Raw genomic sequence first — 26411 nt, 5'->3', positions numbered from 1 at the left:
TTTAGTTTGATGTAGGAGTATATGATGTCTAAGTTCTCTGAATAAAGAAATCCCAGCAAAGTGTGATTTTAGAGTTTTATATAAAATTTCCATGGCATATATACATACCCATGAAACAAAAGTAATTCCAAATACTTGCAGTTATTTTTACTAAAATACTATATTACTATTAGCATTTGTTTATTTCCTTTCTTGTGGAAATTGTCATCTCAGTGACAAAGATTTTTGGGGTAGTTTCTGTCCACTCTGCAGTCTCCCAACATCTGACTTCCATGACACTGTGAAGTAGTCAATTTCAATCCATGCCTCTACCCCTGACTTGGATGGGTGGAAGGATAAGTCTGCCTTTCATTTCTGTTATATGCAAAAGAAGAAGGTTAGATTAGTTGATCTCTAGATTATCTTCTACCTCAAATATCCTGGTATTCCTACAGAACATATAAATTTATGCATATGATTTTACAGTGAACTATATTAGTCTACATAGCAGAAATTGTTAGTGCTGTTTATCCCAGCAGTATATAGGTTATATACTATATGAACTGTTCCTGTATCTCCCTTGACACTAAGTGCTCACTTTTAGTGGTGCCAGAGAAGGAAATGTGGCTGGTTGGAAATAAATACCACTTAGTAGTTAAATGAGTGCAGCTTCGTACTGAAATAGAACTCAGCAGAGGTTGTGGAGGGTTTTGATAAAAGTGATTATTATTAAAGTTCAGTGAACTTTATACAACAATATACCCTTTTATTTCTTCTGGCATTATATTTAGGTGTTGATATCTGTTCCTCCTTTGAGAGTCACCTCTGAGGATTATACAAAATTGAGATAAGTGATGTAAACTTCCACATGTGTTATATGTTTTGTTTATGTTAAAATAGCGAATATGCCTTGTGTAGAATTAGACTGCATGTTATAAGTCTGACTTGTTTTATCATTTACATTTGAACTTATTGAAATGAGATGTCATCTTTAGAAGAGACTTTGCACAATAACATGTAATAAAAGTGTTGGCATTAGTTCTTTCTTAAATGGATTTGATGTAGTTGTATATGGTAAGGTGTGTCATGGTATCTAATATTTTTCAACAAAGAATTTACACCAAAAAATGATTTAGAGTTTAATGTAAATTTTGTATTTTATACACACCAATACAAACAAATAATTACAAATGGATCAATCACTTTCCTCCCAGTAGTTATGCTGTGCAACTTTGTAATCATATTTAATTAATTTTTTTCACTAATGTAAAATGTTCATTAACCTAATTAGCAGGTATTTTCTAGAAGCTAGTTAATAAAGGTAAGTGTCAATGATGGTATTATTGAGGTTGTAAAAAATTAGTAAAACTAGTTTCTCTAGAATTAAGGAAATATTTCTATATTTTTTAGTGTTAGAATATCATAAAATAACTCTCCTTATTTTAGTGACTTTGATATTTCTTCTCTTTATTGTAAAGGTCTTCTTTAAGTCTCTGTCTTAATAAACAAAAAAATTAAGTCCAATCAAATACAGTTTGAATTAGTTTAAATTTAACTGTCTCTGTCTTCTTAATAAACATAAAAAAATTAAGTCCAATCAAATACAGTTTGAATTAGTTTAAATTTAACTGTCTCTGTCTTCTTAATAAACATAAAAAAATTAAGTCCAATCAAATACAGTTTGAATTAGTTTAAATTTAACCCTTAGGTTTTTGCTCATAATTAAAAGTTAATAGTTATTATTCTTTGTGTATCCCACTTACTTAATTTTTTATAAGTATCCTAATAGGTCAGGATTTGGTTAGGGGCTAGGATATATATACATTTTAAGTGTCATTTTTGGTAAGAAGATTATATCCAATTGATCATTCTTCCTTAGTTGATTATGAAGAAATAAAATTGTGAGCAATAATGTATTTTAAAAATTATAGTAGATATTATATAATTACTCATTTTGGCAAAACTCTGCAAAACATGAATTCTGTGTAGTTTTGCATGCAGCATGACAATTGGATGTCATTTGTTTTGATACTATACAGCTACAGGTTAGATTAGTTTTCTATATTTTAACATAGCTTTTCATACTGGAAAGGTAAATGAAAATTGCTTTTGTAATCTTCTATTGTTTTAAGAGTCATTGTTATTAACTCAGTTGCTTCTTCGTCAGTTAATATTTTTACATAGTGCTTTGCTTTAATGAGTTCTGAACACAAAGAGATTGAAATATTTCCTCAGTGAATATGTTTACATTGGAGTCTCTTCATTTGGGTCACCACCATCCTGTTCTTTTTTCCTATTGTCCTGGGACTGAGATGTTGCAGAATTGGGGCACTTCAGCATACTTATCAAGGAATTTCTGAAGGACTTGCAAAGGAAAAAATAGATGAACGGATCCAGGCATGCATTTAAGGAAGTTAACCACAGAGTACTCTCTTTCACATAGAACAGAGTATTTTCAGCGGCGCAGTCAAAGACATCCCGGGTTTGGCTCAGGGTATAAGGAATTCGGGCAAAATGGAAAGGAACAAAACAAATAAAGAATACAGCAATGATAATGAAAACTTTGACGTTCACCTTTTTCCTGGGGACTTTACCTACACCCCTTGTTCTTACATATGACCGGTACAGTTCTTTTGTAATGAGTGTGTAACATACAATGACAATTAAGAAATTAATCCAGAAAATGACTTGACAGATGTAATTTACTATTTCATGCCAGACTAGGCCAAATTCTGATTTAAGGAAAGAGCATTTCTTCACATTCTTGTCTCTTGGCTGCCTGTTGGTCAGAATCATGTTAGGCAAAGAGAGTAAGAACATGAATGCCCAGATGACAACAGAGAGAATCTTAGCCCCCAAGAGATTTTTGGGGTTGGATGTTTTAAATGGCCTGGTGGTCTTCTGGTAGCGATCGATAGTTATCAGTCCCAGGAATGAAATACTGATATACATTGTGAAATAAAATATGACGGAGGTAACTTGACACACAAAAGTTCTCAGTGGTCCTGTTCCCAGTTTGGCATCACTAAGAATTTTGAATGGAAAAGTCAGAATCATGAGAAGATCGGAAATGACTGTATTCTTAAGAAAAATAATAAAGTTTGATTTACTCCGAATTTGAAAGAAAATCCTCATCGCCAGGCTATTTGTGATGAGTCCAACAAAAAACAGGACAGTGTAGAGCAGTGGGAAGAGGACCTGGGTGATTTTGTAGTCTCTGGTGCACAGACTGGTGTTACCAGGCGCAGAGGTGAGGTTGTCGATGGCTTGCATTTCTTGTTGGTTACCTAGAGAACAAGAGAGAGGATGGTTATTTTCAGCCTGAGGTAGTTACTGTTGCTGTTACCTCTGTATGTAACTATTTTGGACACAGCCTTCTCTGAAAGTTGAGGTTTCTCATCTTCATTGTAGTAGTTCGTAGGAACACAGAAAACTGAATCTCAAAATATTTCATTGCAGCAAATATTGCATCTCTGCTGAAGAGAAATGATGTGAAGTACAATATGTGAAGTTATAGATGCTTAGTATTTTTTTATTCATTGAATATTTGCCTCTTAAAGCACATTTTGACGCAGAGCTCACTCATATTTATATGCAAAAGCTAGAAGAGAAATAATGAGGCTGTGCTTTACTCTTCTCCAGCTTCCCCTCCATGCCTTTTAGCTTTTTGGTTTCCATTCACAGTCTTTTTTCCCCCACCATCCTTATTTCTGAGCTTCTTTTACTGTAGTACCATCAAAACATTTGAAAGAGAAATGATGGATAATTGCCCATTAGAATCCTAAAGTAATAAAAAGGGGGAAAAATTGGTATAAACTACTCTTGGGAAACTTATTAAATAAATAAAATTCTGAATCAGTAAAAAAAAAAAAAAAAAAAAAAAGCTGAACCTTTTTTCTTTATATTTGGAAGATATTCCTGCCTCTATATTGCTCAGTCACTCATTCAAAAATTGGCCTCACAGAGATTCATTATTCTGCTTCAAATATTTTAACCCATGTGTCTCTTATTTCCAACTTTGCTCAGTGTTTTGAAGTTGCTGCATACATTTTCTTGAATATCACTCAGTGTACATTTTAAAACAGTAAAAAAAAAATGAGAGACAGAAATGGCTTGTGTATATATGGTCATGAGTTGGCATTCCTCAAAACAGGGCATACGTTCCAGATTTGTGGAGTGTGTAATGGTAGCTAAAATAAGATATAGGTTATTACCACAATAGACAGCTGTAAAGAAAACTAACAAGTGATTCGAATATGCTATATGGCATCTACATCTTAGAAATTTGAAATGATGTTTGTAATCTTTTTATTTCACCAGAGATAAATGAAATTGATTCTACATAAAATATTCTTAATCAGAGATATATTGAAAGTACAAATAACAAATTTAAAAAAATAACTTTCATGTAAGATATATTTAGATAAATGAATGTAGCACTTAAATTCCCCAAAATGTCCATGGAATTCCTTTCTATCCTTAACTATGGAAAGAAAATGATTAAGAATGGCATGTTGTCACAGTATGGCTTCAATTTTCAACATCTTCTCACCTATTTAGCATTTTAAAATAATACTAAACAAAACCTAATATTCCATAATACAAGATCACTGATTTTAACCTTCCCTGCTACTGCTGTATGGTCTTAGTTCATCCCTGACAGTTTTGGAAATTCGACTTTGTGAATATACATTTTGCTTAATCTGTAAGTTATTTAACAAGTATTCTTGACATTGAGAATTTCAGCTCCCTTTATCTGTATTTAAATCTCATTTTATACTTGAGGCAAGGTCACTAAGACCATTTATATTTTATTTCTATGCTTTGTATAATTTTTCTTAGTGAAGAGGTTAGTTAACAGTTGTCTGACATTAATTAGACTTGTGTTTTAATTTTTATTTTTATTCCAAATACCTGCTTGCATTGATAGTTATTAAGGTTTACAATTTTACGAGAAACTTGGAAAAACATGTACACACATATCAGAGTGTAAATACATATATTTGTCAAGTATTTGTAGAAATAACATTACCTGATAACTGTTGATTCTGGAGGATTTGAATGTATCCAGTAAATAGTAGTTATTGCATCCTGCAGAATGGCATCTGGTATTTTCCTTTTAATGTCTTAGTTTAGTTGCCAAACCTCTTTATGATAGAGAATTTCCTGAGTTTTCATCAGTAAAGTCTTGAGTGTTCTGTAGAGAAATAGAAGGAGAGGAAGAGAGGGCTTTACAATCAGAGATTGTCTTCAAACACTGGACTCAAAGCTATGCAGACTCTGAATTTCTCTCTCTCCTCTTTTAGGACTTCTGCTTTTATTTCCCAGGAAATGTGGGATGAGGATGGCTGAGAAGTCATCTTTTAAAAAGCAATTTAAAATCTTGCAGCTTTTTACTGAAACCTGCTATAGAGTTGATGGTTTATAACTTCGAGTTATGGTTATTTTCTCTGCAAACGATAAATCCAAGTTGAGATCAAACCTTCGAAGTCTGCTTCCTGGAGAAGATTTTAAGCTTGCTTTCTTGGGTGGTTAATTTATCTGAAATATATTGTGTACAACACTGGGTGATGTATTTTCTTCTAACAAGTAATTACGTTAACTCAAAATGTGTGCTGGTTAGGGATGTTAAGTCTCTGGCCCTTTGTTTTTTCCTTGGTTAATAATGTTATTATTTTAAACCTGTGTTTGATTAACGCCTTTGTAGGTGAAACAGCTTCCTTCTATTATAAATTAGCAGATTCCAAAATTACATTAGAAAAGTGATTGTATCCATTGCCAGGCTTATTTACAGTGTCCTTTGTGCTTTTCTTGAATAGAATTTAAATATAAACAGTTTTTTTTTGTTTGTTTGTTTCTTTACCTAACTTTGAGTTTTTGGGAAAATATAACATTAAATTAAGGCATCCTTGTATCACAAGTATTTACAGTTATTTAACTTTGAAACCAAAAGGGCAAAAAATATGTTAGGGGTGAGATTGAAGGGCAAAGTGTTTTGCTGCTTTATGTAAATATTACTTTGTGGAAACACGCACCCCTAGTATCTCAAACTGCAATGTCCTTCTGTTATCAGTGGAAATCATTTGTGTTGGTGCCTTTGCTGTGAACACATGTTTTGGTTATTTCTTCTGCATTTTGAGTATATGTCTATATCTTTACCTGTTAAATATCTTCATTGGTTTTTAAAATGCAGAGCAGCAGCTCTGCATCACTTGGGAACTTGCTAGAAATGCACATTTGTGGGCACCAACCTAGCTGAGTGAATCAGAAACTCTGGGGTGCCCCACCCTGCATCTGTACTTTAGTGAGCCTTCCATTGATGCTCAGTACACTCAAATGTGAGGACCACTGATTTAAATGGACATAAGAATTTTGTTGCCATTTAGAACTTGAAGCTATTAATATCAGTCATTTCAGGCATGTGATCTCCAAATGTTGGTCATCTTAAAGGGATTAGTTTGATATTAAACTCTCGGAAAGGGTTTTATTGTTATTTTTAAATATGACTTCTGTGGTAAACAAATCTCAACCTTCCTTGTTTGTCAGAGACCCAAAATTTTAAAAAGAGCTTTTATGCCGTATATACTTCAAATAATAGTTGCCAATATTTAATTTCTTATACTGTCATGAATTAACTCACTTTATTATCTCTGCTCTCTGAAGTACACTTACCATCCTCATTCTCTGGATAAAGGAAACTGAGGAGCAGAGTGGTGAAGTTAGATGGAGACCCCATTCTGACCTGTGCTGTCTAGTTAGTCCTAGAATCTGTATTTGTGAATTTCTGTACCTGAGAATCTTCCCTATCACGCCCTCTCGTCAACTCCTCTCCCCAACTCCTCTCCCACTAAGAGGCCCAGGAGTGAGAGGTGAATCTCATGTGTGGGATGGCTGTACGTCTTTCAGTAAAATAAGCACCATACTTGCCTTTACAACAAACTGTAAATGCTAAAGGATGTTTTTGATGCTTTTTCTAAGACCATCAGATGAAACAAGGCTTATACAAGAAAATGATGATTATTTTTAACAAATCAATCTGCCATATTAAAGGAAAACTAATTTAGGTTACTTAACTCATACTACCTTATTGAGAACTTATATTTCTAAACTTCTAGAAGGGCTAACAGTAGGGATTTGAGGGCTAAAAGAAGGGCTTCAGTTCTTGATCTAAATTAACTTTATCTTTCCTCTGATTTCTAACTCACAACCACATACCTATTTACGAACTACCTCTGATAACATTTTTTCGTTGGAGGAAGGCTGCCAGTTAGACCACTTAATGCTGAAAGTGACTAAAATCTTTAAGTGTAAAGTAACTCAGTAACAGAAGTACATATTCATGTGAATAGAAGCAGAGCAAGTTATATATACTTTAATCTCATTAGTAAATAACATCGACACATACAGTTTGTAGTTATTTGTGTTAGTGTTGGGAACAGAGCTAACTTTGGTTGATTTGGTTATTTTATATGATTGAGGTGAGTTAGAAAAATGAACAGAATTTTTACTTTTAAGTGGCTTAAGTGATTTTTATTTTACCAAGTCTACTAAAGGTAGTCTGCTTGTCTGAAAATGTTTGCTTCAAATGGAATTACTCGGAAACCTGTAGTCTTTTGGAACTGGGCAGGAGGATAGAAATATAATTATGACATTTGATTAGCTCTCAGGCTGTTTTAGTTCTAGGGGTCTCTGGTTCTAAATGTGGTCATTTTGACATTGATGAATATTCTGTTTGAGGGCGTGTGTTTTAAAGCAGTGCATAGTCATGTCTGCTAGCTTGGCTTTATTCATTGGAATACAGAAATTTAGGTTAGATATCAACAGGTTCCAAAAATAACGAGTCTTGGGCATTGAAATATTTTGCAAAAAAGAATGCTGTCTTGTGACCTAGTTATCTGACATCCCAGTCTTAAGTGTTTTGCTTGTAAGTAGAGGACCAGTATATATAAATATCAGTCATACTGTGGACTATAAGCTGTGTAGAACAAAGATTTCATATACAAATCTAGTTAAATCAGCCTCCATTTTCTTGATTTACAGAAAATATACTCCATTTTGTGTATAGTTACTAATGATAAAAAAACAAACAAACAAACAAAAAAACCTCTTAATATCTTCTTCATTCCTGTAACAGTTTCATCATCCATGTGCACATCCATTCTTCCTCCCAGGCTCGAGGCTTATTCCTGATGAAACATTTATATGAACTTGTTTTATTCCAAACAAAATAGTATGGTATATTGAAAGATTCAGCTGAAAGAAATAGTGTTTTAAGGCATCTTTTAAGAGTTATTTAATAAGCTAAAAATTTTAACTAAATGCACTTATTGTTTCTAAAGAGTGGTTTTTACTGCTTTTCTTAGAGATGTGATAGGTTGCTGTGTGCATTTGACTTCTGGATATATACTGGATTTGCATTTGAAGTAGAGCGTGCAAAATTAGGGAGTACTGGGAAGTAGGAAGTGCCGTATTTTGTTTTATCAGAAGGAATTACATCTACTTCATCTGTTTTTTATTAGTGTTTGGCGGAAAGAAAACTTATTCTGAGTGAGATCTTTTTCATTTTTCTTTAAGGACATTAGTAATTTTAAAATTCTATGATAATTGAATCATTGCTGAAATCTCAGAAAATGTGAATAAGGTGAAAGGAGAATACACAGCTCTGATCATCTTACCATCATTATCACATCTTTATCAACGCACACACATTTTGGCAAAATTTCTAATCAGTTATTTTAAAGAAATAAAGATGAATTAGAGCAGACCTCAATTCCATTAACTCCATTCTTCTTTCTAAGGACATTTGACTCAAGAGACATGTTTTAATTCATGTAGTACAACAAGCCTGCCAGGGTTTTGGGCATGCATGCTTCTAGTTTCTTTATCTATTAAGTCTCTGTGAGTGTAAGATAATATCTGGAGAAAGAAAGTAATTGATCTAAAGGACGAGATTTTAGAACTTAGTTTATAGGGGAGATGACACATTCAATTCAATAGCAGCAGGTGGACTAGAATAAAAGAGGTACCCTGACATCTCCTGTAATAGACTCTCCAGTTGATGCTTTTCCTTGTCCAACAACTGTATCCTTGAGGGAATAAACAAGTGAGTAAGTTTTGGGTGCTTATCTCAGATTATTAATATTATTTACAACTGTGCAACTTGAGGGTGTTTAAACACCAAGTTGAAAGCAGAAATCATTGATACTTTTGAAAATATTTGGTATGTTTTCTTAGGTTGACTTTATTCTCATTAGTTATAAATTGCTATTTGAAGGCTTCTACGTTTTCTTTTTTCTCTTTTTTTTGAGATGGAGTTTTGCTCTTGTAATCCAGGCTGGAGGGCAATGGCACGATCTTGGCTTACTGCAACCTCTGCCTCCCGGGTTCAAGCGATTTTCCTGCCTCAGCTTCCTGAGTAGCTAAAATTACAGGCACCTGCCACCACGCCTGGCTAGTTTCTGTGTTTTTAGTAGAGATGGAGTTTTACCATGTTGACCAGGCTGGTCTCGAACTCCTGACCTCGGGTGATCCTCCCGCCTCGGCCTCCCAAAGTGCTAGGATTACAGGTGTGAGCCACCGCGCCAGCCTACATTTTCTACTTGTATAAAAAACTGATGTAAACAAATCTTGTAGGCTCTTGAAAAACAGTAGCTTCTAAAATGCCTCTGCCTGTCCCATTTGAAGACTACTATAGTAAAACCTATCATGAGTTCCCTGAAAATATTAATGCTAAGAAAGGGATACTGTCTTTGCACCCCATATAGAGACTGAGCAGTGATTCTTTTCCAGCTCGCTGCCTGCTGCTTTTGCTTTTCAGTTTTATCCCCGCCGTCTCAACTCATGACTTTGTTCCTTGACCCAACTTCTTGAGCCTATCAAGGCCAAGGAACGATTTGATCTTTTTAAATGTCTTCTTCACCTCAAAATGTCTTTTTATTTTCACTAATTTTCCTTTTTTCTAACGGTCAGGTAGAAAGATGTTCCTTTCTTTCTTTCCATATTAATCCAGCTAACAGGCCATTGTCTCTTATATCCTTTATCATCAGTTATCTGTTCCCCAATCTCGATTTCTACTATGGAAATTTGTTTATTTGAAAGATAGGTCTGAAACAAGAGTTTGTTGATGATCTTCATAACGCTCTCTTTCCTCTCAAGCTGTTGTTCTTCATGCCCAACTCCTGGTAAATGTGGGTCACTTCCCTACCTTCACCATTTCGTCACCACCTCCCACTTCAACCCCTTGTTTCCTAGCTTTGTGCCCTGCCACTTTAGAGAAACTTCTCTTTTGAGGTTCACACATGGTTTTTCAGTAAATAAGTAAGAGGTCACTTCCATTGTGACTTCTTAACCTCATTGGGCGTTGTCAGTGGTGCTCTTTCTTATGTATCCCCTCCCCTGACTTGTGTGACCCCGAGTTATATTATCTTATTAAGGAGTGTGCCTGTGCACCATTTGCTGGCTTATTTCTCCCCTCACCATCTCAGCTCTCTTAGCCCTTCTTAGCTAAACATAATGTAACGGTTTTGCACCCCTCCCAGGACTTGACATATTGCCCTTATTCCTGAGCTGTCACCTCTGTGTTAGGGCCTGTATCTAACCAGTTACTGGACATTTACACATTTCTACCTACCTTTCAAATTCCTTGCACTTACATGTAAATTCAGAAGTTCCCTGTGGTTATAATGTATTAATGTATTTTTATACATTATATATATATTATTTAATAATAATTATTTGATAATATAAACAATACTATTATTATACATTATAAATAGATTTTAACTAGTGGGTACATCTTGAAGTCCAATGAGATGCACATTTACTCCTTGGGTTCAAAAGCCTGATCATTTCCTAACTTCTTAGATACCTCTTCATTTTGCTTCTTAGTCTTCATTTCCACCACTAAAACTTAGTTCACCCTACAAACTTTTTTACTCTAGCTTTGTCTCTCACATCTCCTCTTCATTTTTCTCAACACTTAATCGTCAGGTAAAGTTTCCTACAAAACTAATTTTTGTTCTTATCTTCATCTCTGCCCTGTTCCTTTGGCTATATATTTGTTCATTAGTCTGCTTATTCTGTATTTAGTGTATTCAACAAATATTAGATGCTAACTCATTGCCTATTAAGGAGATTATAAAAATGAACAAAACAGATGTGGAGTCTTCCACAAAATTTACACACTAATGAGGGAGACAGATATTAAACAAATACCTAGAAAATAAGTGAATTATACTGTAATAAATGCTCCGAAGTCTACTTCCCCTCCTTCCTCCTTCTGTGGGGAGGTTTTCAATAAACTGGAGTGACAGAGTGAGGGAACTGACACTGTATTTGTACATAGCATTTCAGCAAGTGAAATTGCGGCTATGAGAGTATTTTAGGTGTAAGGACGAACAACAGCAAAGGGAGGAAGTGCCCTAGAGTCTTGGTGAAATGTTGAGTAATGCAGTTCGATGTGGGTGTGGGAGATGTGCAGGGGAGGAGTGGAAGTCTAGTATGTGAATTAACAGTAGTAAACACTATCCAGTATGCTTCGAAGCATTTTAGATGCTTTATCTCAGGTTTTCTCACAAAAACCTTACAAGGAAGGGATGTTACCCCATTTTTCAGAGGAAGAATCGGAGGTTTAGGAAGGTTCATTATTGTAGATCATGAACTTGGCAAGTGGCACAACCAGCATGCAGTCACAGCTCTCGTACCCCAAGCTTGGGGTATTATTGGTAAATTTGGGGCCATAGTGATCCTGTGTGATTGTGAGGAGCATCTGGCTCTTTCCAGGATGCTTTCCTTCACCAGCCATCTTTGGACACCTAGGTCTGTAAATACTACTTTGATGACATTGAATCTGTGCTCCTTGAAGACAGGAATCATTTATCCTTGTATTTTTTCAGGGCTCCTAGCATTTTATCTTGCCTTAAATAGATATTCTATAAACAGTTATTGAATAACTGTGCTAAAGTCATCACCCTTCACATGGACATTTACATTAGGACCATTTGATATATGCCTTAGCTGAAAACAATTGCTAAAGCATGTGACTGGCACTGCCTTCATTTTTCATAATTTTCTTAGTGCCCTCCTGTTTCCTTCCTAGGGTTTATATGTACACAACCCACCAGACCCCACCGCCCCAGAAAAAAAGAAATATATCAGTAATTCTCTGTAGCAACAACGAAAATGGGAAATTAGCAAGCAGCTCAGCTCATTCAGATGCGCAGCCAGCTCTAGGGATCACTGCTTATGTCAGTTGTATCCTATGATTAGGAATATCTTTTGAAAATTTGGGAGAGGTACCCAGCTTCTAAGAGAAACTTTCTCCTTTTTTTTTTTTTTTTTTTTTTTTTGGGAGACAAATTTGAATACCTGAAACATTAAGAATCATTTAGGGGTGGGGAAGAATAGAAAGATAGGTTGGCAGGCTATATAAATGTTTATTTCTGGTAATGTATAATAAAAAAGGAACCAGTGCAATGGGAAGCAGTGGTAAGTGTGTCCCTGAGAAAGGCAGGCCAACACAAAGACTGAGAGCCACGTAACAGAATTGGAGAGAGAAAAACAGGCTCTTAGTTTAACGCTGCGGAAGCAATATGCTACTTTGTGCAGAGTACACAGGTGAAGTACTCCAGATCAAACACTGGACTTCTAGTCTAAGGTTTTTGTTCTTTGTTGCTGCCACTACTAATTAGGAACACAGTGCAGTTTGTTTTCTCTGTGAGGAGTTCTTTTCTCATATAAGCTCCTTAGGATAAGATGGATGCTGTTGGGAAGTGCTTGCCACGGGCAAAAATATACAAAGAGTAAGAAAAGGAGGTTTACCAAAGGTTAGACTTGGGCATTTTCTAAGAAAATGAAAGATTATAAAATCAAAGAGAGAAATTGCTATAGAAAGATTCAGAGCCAGGCACAAGAGAGGGCACATCCTGGACTCTGAAACTTTGGCTGAGGAATGTGTTCAGTGATGTGCATATGCTTTCGTTATGCTGTGACTAAATTTCTTTCCCACGTGGGAAAAAAATAGTGCTTGGATTCATTGTGTCTGTGGCGTGGTGGTGGAGAGGTTGTCCAGAAGAGAAGAGTAGTGATGTCAGAACATGTTTGCATTTTCAGCTGTTTGCCTCACACCTAATGACACCTACATGCTTTATTGTTTTGTCATTTGGAAATAAATATACATGTATCTCACATAGTCATGTTGGAAATAAATGGAATATATATAGTTTTGTAGAGATGAAGTCTTACTCTTTTCCAGGCTGGTCTTGAACTCCTGTCAAGAGATCCCCCCACCTTGGCCTCCCAAAAAGCACTGGGATTACAGATATGAGCCACTGCACCCTGTCCAGGAATATTTTTTATGAAGGTGTTTGAGGATCCTAGCAAGATTTTTTTCTCTTAATGTAAATATTTACTATTGCTATATATAAAACCAAGCTTATGAAGAGATAACATTTTCCTTAAGGGAAAAATATGACTAAACAATATGTTACATGATGTGAAATTAATTACCATGTTCAATTTTAAACAATGAAAAGTTTTTCAATAGCCAGAACTTACTCTGTAGGGTACGCCCACATCAAGTGCTTCTATTAAGACTTCAGGTCAGTTGACACTTTTTTTTTAATATAATGTTAGCAAGTTCCAAACTGGAAAAACAAGGGTGTTGCCAGTGGAGGTTGAGGTGAATTGAAGGGAGGGCAGGATGCCACCACCGCAAGCCAGTATGGAGGTGCTGTGGTCAGTGCATTTCAGGGATATGAAATGCAACCCCACCCCTGCAGACAAGAGTTTCAGAATGCATTTTCTGTTTTTCAGGATGAATCTTCAAGTCATGAATGTAACCAGCGCACAATCCTTCTCTATGGAGTCGGCAAAGAGCGTGATGAAGCAAGGCATCAGCTGAAGAAGATTACCAAAGATATCCTGAAAATTCTAAACAAGAAGAGCACCACAGAGACAGGGGGTAAAGAACCTTAATGCATTTGCTCCCATTGTGTTGCCTTTTGCCTTCCCTCTGACCACAGTCTTATCAAAGTGTTCTGTGTCACTGTCAACAGAGCGTTTCCCCTTCTGAATGACTGTCACATTGAAATGTGAACAAGCACATTTAAATTTTAAAGTCTTGTTTCCATTTATAGTAATCCTTGTATTAAAATATTAATACAAGGTATTAATATTAAATATTGTTGTATTAAAATATTGTATTCCATAGGTAGGTGTAAGTAATTTATTCTGATTTTTGGTATACTTCTCAAATTTTCTATAGTAGTAATAAATGAAGTACTGAAGAATGAGTTGAAAACCGTTAGTCTGGAAGAGATCCGTTTCTCTGTTTCTTTACCGTAATTTTCCAAGCTTGTGGTTAGTTTCTGTTCTGGGGCACTCACGTGCGTATTAATTGAATATCATAACAGCATATTTGCTCATCTTTTCTTACATTATTCAGAAAAATAACTGCAATAGGTAGTGATGACTACCTATGTCTCCAAATGATTTCAAATGAAAGGAAATTTGATCTTTGCTCTGTAATGTCTTCTTTAGTTGGAATGCTGTTTCCCCATTCTTTTGACATAGTTTTTACGGTGAAGCTGTGCCTTTATGTTGTATCACCACATTGCATAATTGGAATTTTGTAATTATCCACTTCACGTTTGCCTAATTGTTCTTTTCAAGGTTTGTTGATTTCATTAGGCAATCAAATTATTTTAAGTATATTGTTAGGTATCCTGCTACCACCACTGGTGTTTATTTCTCTAACACTTAAATCATAGAAGGAAAAAGAAAGTTTGTGTTTACCCTATGTAAATAACATTCTTCCTGCACATGGTATAAACCACCTCTAGGAGCCCTACTGTTCTGTAGTACATACTACTTTTTTATGGACTCTTCACAGGAGATCTAGCTCTCAGACTTTAGCAGGATAAATTGCCAGAATTTGTCCACCCTAGATCTTTACCAGAGAAAAATACAGATCTTAATAATGCAGATAAATTCTCTTTCTTCCCGGTCAATCATGGTGCACATGCAGAAACATGGTATGAGGGGCAACGTGTTTCAGTCTGCATATGGCATTCTGGGTATCTGATGTCAGAGGTGATAGTCTTCAGAACTCAGTGGGAAAGTTATCTTTCTTGTTATTCGTGTCACCTTCCCTAACTCCCTTCCATTCCCAGTTAAGGACAGCAACCAAGAGTTGTGGAAGGGAAATGAAACCTTCTTGTTGGCATGTCATTACTGAACTTGAAAAAAGAAAGTGCTCTGTCTAAGAAAACTGTTTATCTGTTGTTTTGATGTTTTCTCTGTCTTAGAGAAAAGAGGAAACAGTTGCATTTAGAAGATTGAATTTAGAAGCCCTTAAACTAGCTAGCAAAGAATATTTAAAACTACTTTTGGTATACTTGGAAATGGGGGGGGGGGGGGTTGTCATATATCCTTCAGGAGATTCAGTAATACATATTTTATCTGAATTATTTTTAGAGGGTCTTTCCAGATCCTATGGAACTTTTTAGATGGCTAAAGGGTATGGGAAGGGGAAGGAAGCAATGCGGTATCCTTTTCTGTTAAGCCTACTAACTTCCTTCACAGCTTTTTAATGCCACACTGTAGTCTGTCCTGTCTTTGTAGCAATCCTTCAAACAGGCAATTCTAGCATGTGAACTCACAAAGTGAAAAACATTTTTGTTCTGTGCCGCCTTTTGAGAAACAGGTCAAGTATTCCTTATATGAAGTGCTTGGTACCAGAAGGGTTTTGGATTTTGAATATTTTCACATTTTTGAATATTTGCATATATAATGAGAAATCTTGGGGATGAGACCCAAGTCTAAACATGAAACTCATTTATGTTTCATATATACTTTATACACATACCCTGAAAGTAATTTTATTTTTCTCTTAGGGGTGCTTAATAAACTGTGTTGTGTGCCTACATTTTGACTGTGACCTGTCACATGAGATCAAGTGTGGAATTTTCCACTTATGACATTATGTCTACACCCAAGTTTCAGATTTTGGAGAATTTCACATTTTGGATTCTCAGAATAGGGATCCTCAACCTTTGTCAGTAAATAGAAACATCATCTGTGGAACCACATCGTTGGGAGGGGATTTTTTACTTTCTTTCATTTTTGATAAAGTTCCTTAACCAGAAAGCTATTAATTTGGGATGTAGTGAGCTGCTTTCTTGTAAATAATCTTAAGTCACTAGTTAAAATTTAGTGTATACACCAGAAATTAGCTAACTGTACTTCAGATTAATGGAAAGGATGCCCACTTTTTTCAGCAACATGAATGCTGGTAAGGAAAACAGACCTCGTGTTAGCATGTATTTGATTTCTGGGAACACATGAAAATAACATTTTGAGGAACCAACTCATTAGGAGTGTTGTCAGATCAGCCAGGTCTTGCCTAGGTGAATTTATAATATAAAGTCCAAATAATATTTCCAGTTGAATGATCAAACTTCATTTTTCGTTTGCATTGACCAGTTACCTTTTTTGGTTGTCAATGGTATATCTTTTGAAAATTTATTAGTGAAGTTTACTATGACAACCTTTAAAAGGCTAAAGTTCCAGGATTTAAAGATTTTTAAAAAGGAAAATCAAAATTAAGCAACAAAAGAGCAATAATATGTTATAAAAGCAAATTAACATAAGAAAGATGAGGAAAAATATATATTGACTATATTGTTACTCATGTAAATATCATTAAAATAAGGTATTTCATTGAGAACCACCACTGATTTCTTAAATTTTGCTGTTGAGTATAAATTGCTAAGAACCAATTACATTCTTTTAGATGAGCTTTTAAGAAGTTAGTGATAATGTAGATAAATGGAGTCTATTAGCATAAACAAATAAAAAGGTGCACTTAGGAATTTTTAGTAGTATCTATTTCTTTAAGTCTGTTGTTATTGTTTATTAGTTTTGTCCTGGGAAGAACTGAATGAATACATTAATTTCACTTTTAAGGCATTTTGTACACAAGGCTGTTGATGTTAGCTCTTCAGCCTTGGATCAAAGATGTTAGTAAATGAAAAATTCAAAACTTGGATATTTTAAACATGCTCATGACATGTGAGCAGCTACAGTGAAGGCAAAATTTCATATATAATTTGTACTTTTGAGAGTAGATATTGAAAAAATAGTCAGGTTTAATGAATTTGTTAGTTCCTAATCTTTGCATTATATTTGGTGTTACTAGCCAAAAGTGGCACAAGCTTGTAACTTATATTACCTCTGCACCTTTAAATTCTGATGTACTCTGGCATCAAGGTTTCTTTGTTTAGGGAATTAGAAAAGAACCAGCCTTGTGGTGTTTTGTTTTATTTTGTTTTTCACTCTAACCACTAATTCCTCATTGTTGAAAGAGAAGTCTTTTTTTTATTGTTATTGTTTAAGACCATTACATTTGCCATTAGCAAAATATTTTTGAGTTCAGTGAAATTTTGTTCATTTCTTGTGTCTTTAATAGAGAAATCTGTAAAGTGACATTTGTTCTCTGAAATTAAGCTTTTCTAAAGAAGAGGACAGTGTGAGGAGTAGAACTCTTGTCTTGGTAGCCTTTTACTGCTTAGAATCGCAGTGCTAGAAATGACATTATCAATCATATATCCAACTTTTCCTTTTTGTTTTTAGACTTGTCTTTGTAAATACAAAATATTAAAGTATTTAAAAACAGAATTGAATATATTTTTGGGTCTTATTCTTAGAACTGTTAAGAGTACCCCTATAATAAGCAATTTTTATTTTTTTATTGGAATTTTCTTCAAACCTCTTTATGCTAATTTGATAAATGTGGCACTTCTTCATTAACGTGGAGTGATTTAATTTTTTGCTACCATTAAAAAAGGAATCATGTAATTTCTTTTTAAAAAAATATTTTAAACTGCTTCAGAAAAGTAACAAGGTGAGTCTCCAAAGAAGATGCCAAGCAGGTGTTTGATTAAGTCAAAGTGAGCCCAGGAGATCTCCCCACCTTCATTGTTGATATAATTGTAGTTTAAAAGTTGTTTAGTGAGAAATGTTCATAAAGGCACTTTTTATGATTGCTAAAATCTGGAAACTACTCACTAGAATGGTTAAGTAAATGGTGTTACAGTCACACATTGGAATACTGTAAGTAAGTGAGAATTATTAGTTTTTAGAACAAATTAAAATTACCTCAGCAATATGAATCAATCTTAAAAGCATACTGTTGATTGCAAGATGCCAGATGTGGAAAGCATATACTATACGATTTCCTTTATGTAAAGTTCCAGAGTAGGCAGTAGCGATCTAAGTTGTTAGATGTCAGGATTTTGATCTCCTAGGGAGGGAGAGGTGCCTAGAGAGGCCTGAGGGAGTTTCTGATATTCCATTCTGTTACTTTGTATTCAGGTCTTATTGTGTGAGTGTATTTGTTTTATAGAAATTCATATAATTTGTGCACCTTTCTGTATGTATGCTGTACTTTAAAAAAAATCATTAAAAATGTCAAGAGTTTCTATTACATGGAAAATAATGGATCTGCTTTATGTTTATGTAGTTGGGGACGAAGGACAAAAAGCCAGGAAGAACAAACAAGAGACATTTCCAACACTGGAAACTGTGTTCACTAAACTCCAGCTTCTTTCGTATTTTGATCAACATCAAGTGACATCTCAGGTAGCCATTTAAAGCTGTTTTATTATGCATTTGTAGTATTCTAATTTTTAAAAAAATTTTTTTCATGCAGTGTATTTTCTCAGCCTTAATGGTTTTATACATATATTTTATAAACATACTTGGAAGTATCTCAGACTATTGAGTAGTTCTTTAAGTGTCAGGTTGCCTTCCTCAGAAGGATTAATTTTTACTATGTACATTTTTTTGTCCTTAAGATAATAATCAGTGACATATAAAGTAATAGCTAATGAAATAGGTTATTAGAGTTTGGTCCTGTATTGCAATTGATGAGAAATCTGTTGATGATTGAAATAAAATACTATGAAATTGAGAAGAAAACACATCTGTTTTGCTTTACAAATCCATTGATATTCAAATGGATGTGTCTAAAATTAATGTAGTTCTACCATTAGAATACTTAAGATTTAGGTCTGAATGACAACTTTTTCTATCTTTTAAAATTATAGTTAATGATAAAATTGTTTTATTTGTACATAGTTTTATAGTTTCTATAGAAATATGTTTTGACTTTCATCAAAATAGAATCACATATAAATTCAACTGTCTTAAAAAGTAAAAATGATTTATCTTAGTAAAATATTATTTGGAATATTGGTCTTACAATATTTTTGCTTATGTTTGCACAGATTTCTAACAATGTGCTAGAACAAATCACAAGCTTTGCATCGGGAACATCCTATCATCTCCCTTTGGCTCACCACATTCAGCTCATCTTTGATCTCATGGAGCCAGCACTGAACATCAATGGACTAATTGACTTCGCAATACAGGTGTCAAAGAGGCCATGTTTCTCTTACTTTTAGGAAAGCAAATCCACCAGGCATTGTGCAATTTAAAGTGAGCCAATTAGCTGGGCACAGTGGCTTGTGTTTGTAATCCCAGCACTTTGCGAGGCCGAGGTAGGAGGATTGCTTGAATCTAGTAGTTTTAAACCAGCCTGAGCAACTTACTGAGACCCCATCTCCACAAAAAATTTAAAAAGTAGCTGGTTGCATGCCTGTAGTCCCAGCTACTTGGGAGGCTGAGGGCAGGAGACTCACTTAAGCCCAGGAGATCAAGGACACAATGAGCCATGATCATACAACTGCACTCAAGCCTTGGGACAGAGCAAGGCCCTGTCTCGAAAGAAAGAAATAAAATTTAAAAAATAAAAATCAAATGAACCAATTGCTGTGCATTAACATTATTTTATGGACATAGTACATTTTTGAATAATTTAGACATGGTGAATTAACAGTCTTAAACTAACATTTTATTTATAGTCATGTTCATAGTTTCCAATTAAATAATTATAACTGGTGCCAAAATATATGCCATTTAAAAATGTGTGAGTTTTGAGTGCTTCTTCTGTTTTTTGTTTGTTTGTTTGTTTTCTTTTGGTCTTTTTTATTTTGTTTAAGGAAAGATGAAAGTTTATTTGCTCTTTATAATAGAGCATGTTTTAAATTAAGAGCCAAAACAAACCTTATAATTGGATTTGCCCCACTTTTATTTCTTATACACATTTGAGTTCATTATTTACTTCTGTTATTAGCAAACAGAAATAAGACTTGGTTTCCTTTGTTTATTTTATAGGAGATATTAAGTTTGTTAACAAAAAGAAAAGCCAAATAACTTTCATTTTATTAAAAAGAGAAAGGGGAGAAAAGTGAGGGGTGGGGTTTTCTAAAATTATACAGTCCAGAACCTTGCACTGCCATAAAGTTTCAGTACCTTATTTCAGCACTGGCTATTTCCTGATTGTATACATCCTGATGTCTAGACAGAAGAACAACTTTATGAATTGGAAAAGGATTAAAAATTTTAAAAAGGTTAAATTCAGGGAATGTATTTGTAGTGGAATGAGTCAGTATATCTATGGTTTGTAAAAATAAGTGTTTTCTCCATTTGTTTTGGCACCTACATTTTTATTCAGTTTTTTCTCCTGTTATAGTTACTAAATGAACTGAGTGTTGTGGAAGCTGAACTGCTCCTAAAATCCTCCAGCCTGGCAGGAAGTTATACAACAGGACTGTGTGTCTGCATCGTGGCTGTTCTCAGGCGCTATCACAGTTGTCTGATCTTGAATCCTGATCAGACAGCCCAGGTGTTTGAAGGGTTGGTATACAGCATGTCATTGTTGTTTTTCCAATCTTGGAATGTATAACTAGTGATGAAATATTATAGTAGTTTTAAAAGAAAAATAGTACTGATACCTGTTTTAATTAAAACATAAAGAACAGTCTTGCCAGAAAACATTGATCAAAAAGATCTGAGCATGTCAAGTATGTTCTTCCTAATAATGTGTGATTCCTTCCTCCCTTCCTCCTTGCCTTTCTTCCCTCTCCCTGGTTTCTAAGAGTACAAAGCCAGTCATTTATAGCACTCTATGGTTAATGTTAGCCAGCATCCTGCCATATTATGAATAGTGAATGCTGGAACTTTTTTGTTCATGTAATTTCAGTTTATGTTTGCAGACTCAACATCAGATAAATTTTGCATACATTATCATCTTAGAAATTTGGTTCTTCAATTTCATTTCTTTGATTAAAGGTATCTTTTGATAAGAATTAACCTAGAACAAATGACTTCATTCTTGGTTGTAGGCTGGGGCTTACTCTACTAGTGAAGTTGGACTACGGAAATAGCTAATATCACCCCCATTAAAGACTGAGGCTAAGAGCACCAAATTAGTGTAATGAGCTCTCAAAGACCTACATAAGCCGCTTTTTATCCACTCTCCACTCCTTTCTCCAGGGCTTTTTATTTAAACACAGAAAGACAACTTGTTATTTCTTTCTCTTCAGTTTTTCCTTCTGAGCTCAAAAGAATCATGGGATTCTTTGGTTTTATAGTACTTTTTATTGTTTTAATCTAGCACATGTAATCAATTTATATGCTATTCTAGAATGATATAAGTTTAACAGTAGCTCTTCTGAGGAAGAAGAAATGCTACCTTTATTTGTATTAATTATGTGTTATGAAATGAAATCTGAAACATCCTAAAAACTTTAGAATATAAGAACATTTACATATTATAATTAAGGAAATAGAGAATTATTTAATAACTCAACTGCTGTATAGAATTTGAATTTAGTATTACTTTACAGCCCAAGAAATTGAGATTCAGGCCTGTTAAGTGTTTGGTGAAGTGATATACCCTATATCACATAGCTAATAAATCTCACAGATTTTAATAAAAATCTTTTGAACTGGAAGCTTATTCATGCTGTTTAATCTATGTTCTACTTTTAAAATAGTGTATTGAAACCCATTAGTTGGTCATGAAATGAATTGAATGGGTTGTGACAAGTCTTTTTGTTTTTGTTTTTATATTGTTATTTTGAAATTGATTTCAGTATCATTTAGTTTGGCATTGAAAATTTTTATCCTATTAAATATTCATGAAATCATATTTGACATCAACTTTGTTATATTTTTACCTTATATTAGTAAGGATAAGTATTATTCTTAAGACTATTATTTCACTTCTTTGTACTTATGTGAATGAGTACACTGGATCACGATGTGAAATGTTTTTCTTATTGCTGGCAAATCAAAGAAGTTGAGGAAACACTCACTACTGTATGATGGATACCTAAACCTAACAGACTCTCAATAAATGTTTATTTACTTTAGTCACAAAATAATTCTTTGCTTTATGGATAGTAACAGGATTTTGTTTAACTTTTATTTTAGAATAAGAAGGTACAAGTACAGGTTTATTACAAAGGTATATTGCATGGTGCTGAGGTTTTGGGGTATGATTGAAACCATCAGGAAGTGAGCACAGTACTCAGTAGGTAGTTTTGCAGACCTTTCCCCCTCTCTCTGTCTCCCCACTTCAGTAGTCCACAGTGTCTGTTCTTCTCATCCTTATGTCCACGTGTACCTCATGTTTAGCTCCCGCTTACAGTGAGAATATGTGCTTGACTTTCTGTTTCTGCATTAGTTTGCTTAGGATAATGGCCTGCAGCTGCATCTATGTTGCTGCAAAGAGCATGATTTTGTTCTTTTTTATGGCTGCATAGTTATTGGTTTGCTTGTTTATATAATTAACAGGTTGACTCATTACTTTTCTTCTTAATTATGTGACACTTTTGTTCTAATTGGCAGCTTTTCCCTGCTGTCAGGTAGTCCCATCTGTTGATATCAATTCACTGGGTTTGGGATACTGCATTGCCATTTCCTCAAGAAGTCTCATTGGTTCCACCTATGGTACTTGTGATTCCATTGTCCTTCTTGGCCTAGACATCCTATGCTCTCTCCACTTTGCCCTTTCCCCTGAATGGTAGAGAGGGATTTGATCTGGGAGTCTGGAAACCTAAGCTGTCGTCTTGCTTCTGCTAGAACTAGCTCTTTGCCTTTAAGCAAGTCACCCCGCCTTTCTGCCTCTCTGAGCCTTCTTTATACAATAAGGATGATGAATCAGATAGTTTCTAAAGCTTTTTTCATCTTTAATAATCTGTCATCTGTGACTCCATTAGTGTAATATAATGGCTGAGCCCTGTAACAAAATACAAGACGGTGATGGAATGAGATGCACAGATAGGTGAATGGACCACGAGTGTTTACATCTGTGGTTGTATGGCTTCTGTGTTTTATGGACTATGAACAAAGAGGCCTATAACTACAGGAGTTGTAGAGAATATAACAAAACAGAAGAGGCTTTATCTTCTTATATAAGATAAACTAAAATAAATTTCTTTCTAGTTTGTATACATAGGGGAATGTATACATGCGTACGGGGAATGTGACTGCAAACGAAGAACTGCTTGTGCACTTGAAAATGGGTTTCCCAGATTGACTGCTTTGAAGAATTGCTCCTTTACAAAGGAGAACACTTGGGAATCTTTGCACACTGACTGTATTTGTGAATCTTTTTACTGAGGAGGTGGGGGCTCTCTACAACAGTTTTCCTTTTGTGTCTCAGTCACAGCAACTTAATTGGTGGATTCCTCCATACATACCTTCTTTATGAAGGAATTTCTTTCATTGCTTTTGTATCTTGTCGTCAGTGACATTTCTGAAGTTTTTTTTTATATCTACTATTTCAGTGTCATAATAGAAAAATTATATTGTACTGAGTTATTTACTATTCTATTTATTAGTTTCAACAATCCGATATCTTTTTTCTTACCCAAGTAATACATATTTTCCCTCTAAAAGAGTCAGATGATAACCCATATAGTAGCAAATATGTGGCTCATTTCTTCATATATTTTTCTCCTCAGGTTGTGTGGTGTGGTCAAGCATGTCGTAAACCCCTCAGAATGTTCTTCCCCTGAAAGATGCATCTTAGCCTACCTCTATGATCTCTATGTGTCATGTAGCCACCTCAGAAGTAAATTTGGAGACCTCTTCAGGTGAGTAGAAGAGACTCAAAAGGACAGAAATAGGATCATGGCTATGTTTGTTAGTGACCCTGGCAATATTGTCATCCTTTTGAATAATGAAAGCTAATTGCAATTGTATCTATTAGGCAGTAATTTTGATATACTCAAGATTTGTTGAAACTGAATATTAAAATACATAGGGACAATACACGATAGATTATAATAATGTGTGATCATAGGTTTTTTTTTTTTTTTTTTTTTTTTCCCCGATATTGAAATGATGTTAGGTCTTAAACTCTCTAACTTTGATTTTATTTCTTCAATGAATAAGGTATTTCTTAAGATTTTACATTCTCTATATGTTGTACAGACAATGAATTTTAGGTAAGTCCTACTGAAGTAATGATTATTTGATGTATCTTTCCATTTGAAGTTTAAAATTCAGTTTGGGTTATAAATCTAATAGATCAATGAGGCAGCTCTTTATATTTTGCTTTATTTGTATCTCTCGTGCTTTTGATATCCACCTTTTCTGAGCCGACTTTTTGCATTAGCTTTAATATCCTTTGGGCATTACAGTGTTTCATTTTTTATTTCCAGTGACTCACAGAAGGTTCTATAGCCCCATTCAATTTTCTAGAACTTTTTCATACTGTGTTTACTTTTCCTCTTTTTTACAAAAACAATTTGCTGTTTAGCAGATAACTTTTTCATGTGTTAATGAGTTTTTAAAAAATGACCAGTACCCTCACTGAATAACATTAAATCAATGTGCATTAAAAGTAGGAAACCTGGTTTCTATTACAGATTGTATTTGATTCAGGTTCAGCTTGATAAATGCTATCTAATGTTTCCTGGTATGAAAAAAATAGAACTGAATTAATCATAAAAAGGTACTGTAAATTCTGCAGTTAACCTACTTGCTATCTTAGATTAAAATTCATGACCTGATAATGATAGTGGTATTTGATTCCTGTCAATACATCTTATTGCTTAAGGAATATTTTATTGTTTAATGAGTCCAGAAAATTGTATTTTTATAAATATTTTTATTTTCATAATACTCTTATCCAGAATTCATGTTGAATTATTTTTTGCTGTAGCTATAACCTTTTATTACAAATTACTGTAAGTGTGAGAGACAGTATTCTGTGCTTTGCTCTTGAAATCACCCCACTCAGAACATTCTTTCAGAGGTATTTGTATGCTGACTTCTTCACTCCGTTTGTCTTTCTGCTTCCATGGCCATTCCTATTGCAAATAGCATCCCCAGCTTCCTGTCATTCGTTGTATCTTAGCACTTGCTACCCCCAGAGGCAGCACTAGTGCTGGAAAGTAAATGCTTATTTAATGTTATTTTGAGGACAATTATTAACTACAGATGGGTAGGAGGAGAGTAGTAGAAGGTAATAACTAGCAAAACAAATTTGGAATCCAGAAGGAGGTAGAGAAAGGATGTTCAATTACCGTTTTCTTTCCTTTGTCGTACCTCATATCCACTTTGTTTGTAAATTCTGTGAGCTCTGCCTTCCAAGCATCTCTAGAACCTGCCTGTTCTTTACCTTCTCTTTATCGCCATGGATACCTCTTGCTGCGACCATTGCAGAGCTCTTCTAACTGGTTTCCTTGCTTGCACCCTTAACTCTAAAACACAGTCTTAACATACCCACTAAAATGATCCTTTTAATACACGAATGATTCACAGGCTTTCAGTGACTTTTTACCCACTCAGAATAAAATTCACCATCCCTACATCGCCTTCAGGATCTTCAGGGTCCCATCTTCTCTTCCACCCCTTTCCCTCTGTTTATTCTGGTGACACAGACTTTTTACTGATCAAACACTCTAAGAATGACCCATGGCAGGGCTTTTGCACTTTATCTTACATTGCTTGTGATACTTGTCCTCAGTTACTAGTGTGCCTCACTCCCACACTTCACTCATGACTGCCTCCCTGAGCACACCATTTTAAATAGCACCCCCATGTCATCATTCTGAACCTCAGCACTTGCTACCCCCCCATAGATTCTATATTTATTTATGGTCCAGCTCCTCCTTAAAATGTATGCTTCATGACAGCAGAAGCTTTTTCTATTTTTTTCACTGCTGTATCCCAGTGCCTAGAAGAGTATGTAGCTCTTAGTAGGCACTGCAAAAAATCTGTTGAATGATAGTTTTATCTAAAACAATTCGTATTTTTAATGGCATTAATAAAGTGTGAAAATACGTTATGAAATGGGTTAGGCTTCAAAATAATCCTTTGTGAAATATTTGAGTGGGTCTTAGGAAATATCTTTCCACGGAAATTATGTCACAATTTAAAAAATACTTACATTCCTCTCTTAGTTTACATAGAGCTTTCTGTTTCAGCTTACATTTTTCAAAGAGCTTTCTCTTACATGATTCAGTTCTTACAGCAGCCCTTTTTTTTAATAGTGAACTTCCTCAGACAGCCCC

The 26411-nt window shown here is 34.7% G+C and overlaps 2 protein-coding genes across 4 annotated transcripts in view; one reads left to right on the top strand and one right to left on the bottom strand.

Moving 5' to 3' along the window:
- Positions 1–1105: 1105 nt before the first annotated feature.
- Positions 1106–26411, bottom strand: part of P2RY12 (purinergic receptor P2Y12) — a 47289-nt gene continuing 21983 nt past the window's right edge. The window contains exons 1-3 of one of the 3 annotated variants that reach the window (XM_030928719.1): positions 13534–13823; positions 5012–5176; positions 1106–3266 (exon numbers count right to left, since the gene is read on the bottom strand). In XM_030928719.1, the coding sequence (XP_030784579.1) occupies positions 2224–3252 (1029 nt within the window). In that variant the 5' untranslated portion in view covers positions 3253–3266; positions 5012–5176; positions 13534–13823 and the 3' untranslated portion in view covers positions 1106–2223. Of the gene's footprint in view, positions 3267–5011; positions 5177–8083; positions 8150–13533; positions 13824–26411 lie in introns of those variants that run through there. The other 2 variants (XM_030928727.1, XM_010370586.2) reach the window with 2 other exon arrangements.
- Positions 13811–26411, top strand: part of LOC104667983 (mediator complex subunit 12L) — an 89047-nt gene continuing 76446 nt past the window's right edge. The window contains exons 1-5 of the mRNA XM_030928746.1: positions 13811–13939; positions 18500–18618; positions 19266–19409; positions 20573–20736; positions 23853–23984. Of these exons, the coding sequence (XP_030784606.1) occupies positions 19362–19409; positions 20573–20736; positions 23853–23984 (344 nt within the window). The 5' untranslated portion in view covers positions 13811–13939; positions 18500–18618; positions 19266–19361. The remainder of the gene's footprint in view (positions 13940–18499; positions 18619–19265; positions 19410–20572; positions 20737–23852; positions 23985–26411) is intronic.

Source organism: Rhinopithecus roxellana, chromosome 1, assembly GCF_007565055.1.
Source record: "Rhinopithecus roxellana isolate Shanxi Qingling chromosome 1, ASM756505v1, whole genome shotgun sequence".
Taxonomy (NCBI): domain Eukaryota; kingdom Metazoa; phylum Chordata; class Mammalia; order Primates; family Cercopithecidae; genus Rhinopithecus; species Rhinopithecus roxellana.
This window is presented reverse-complemented; position numbering and strand designations above follow the sequence as displayed.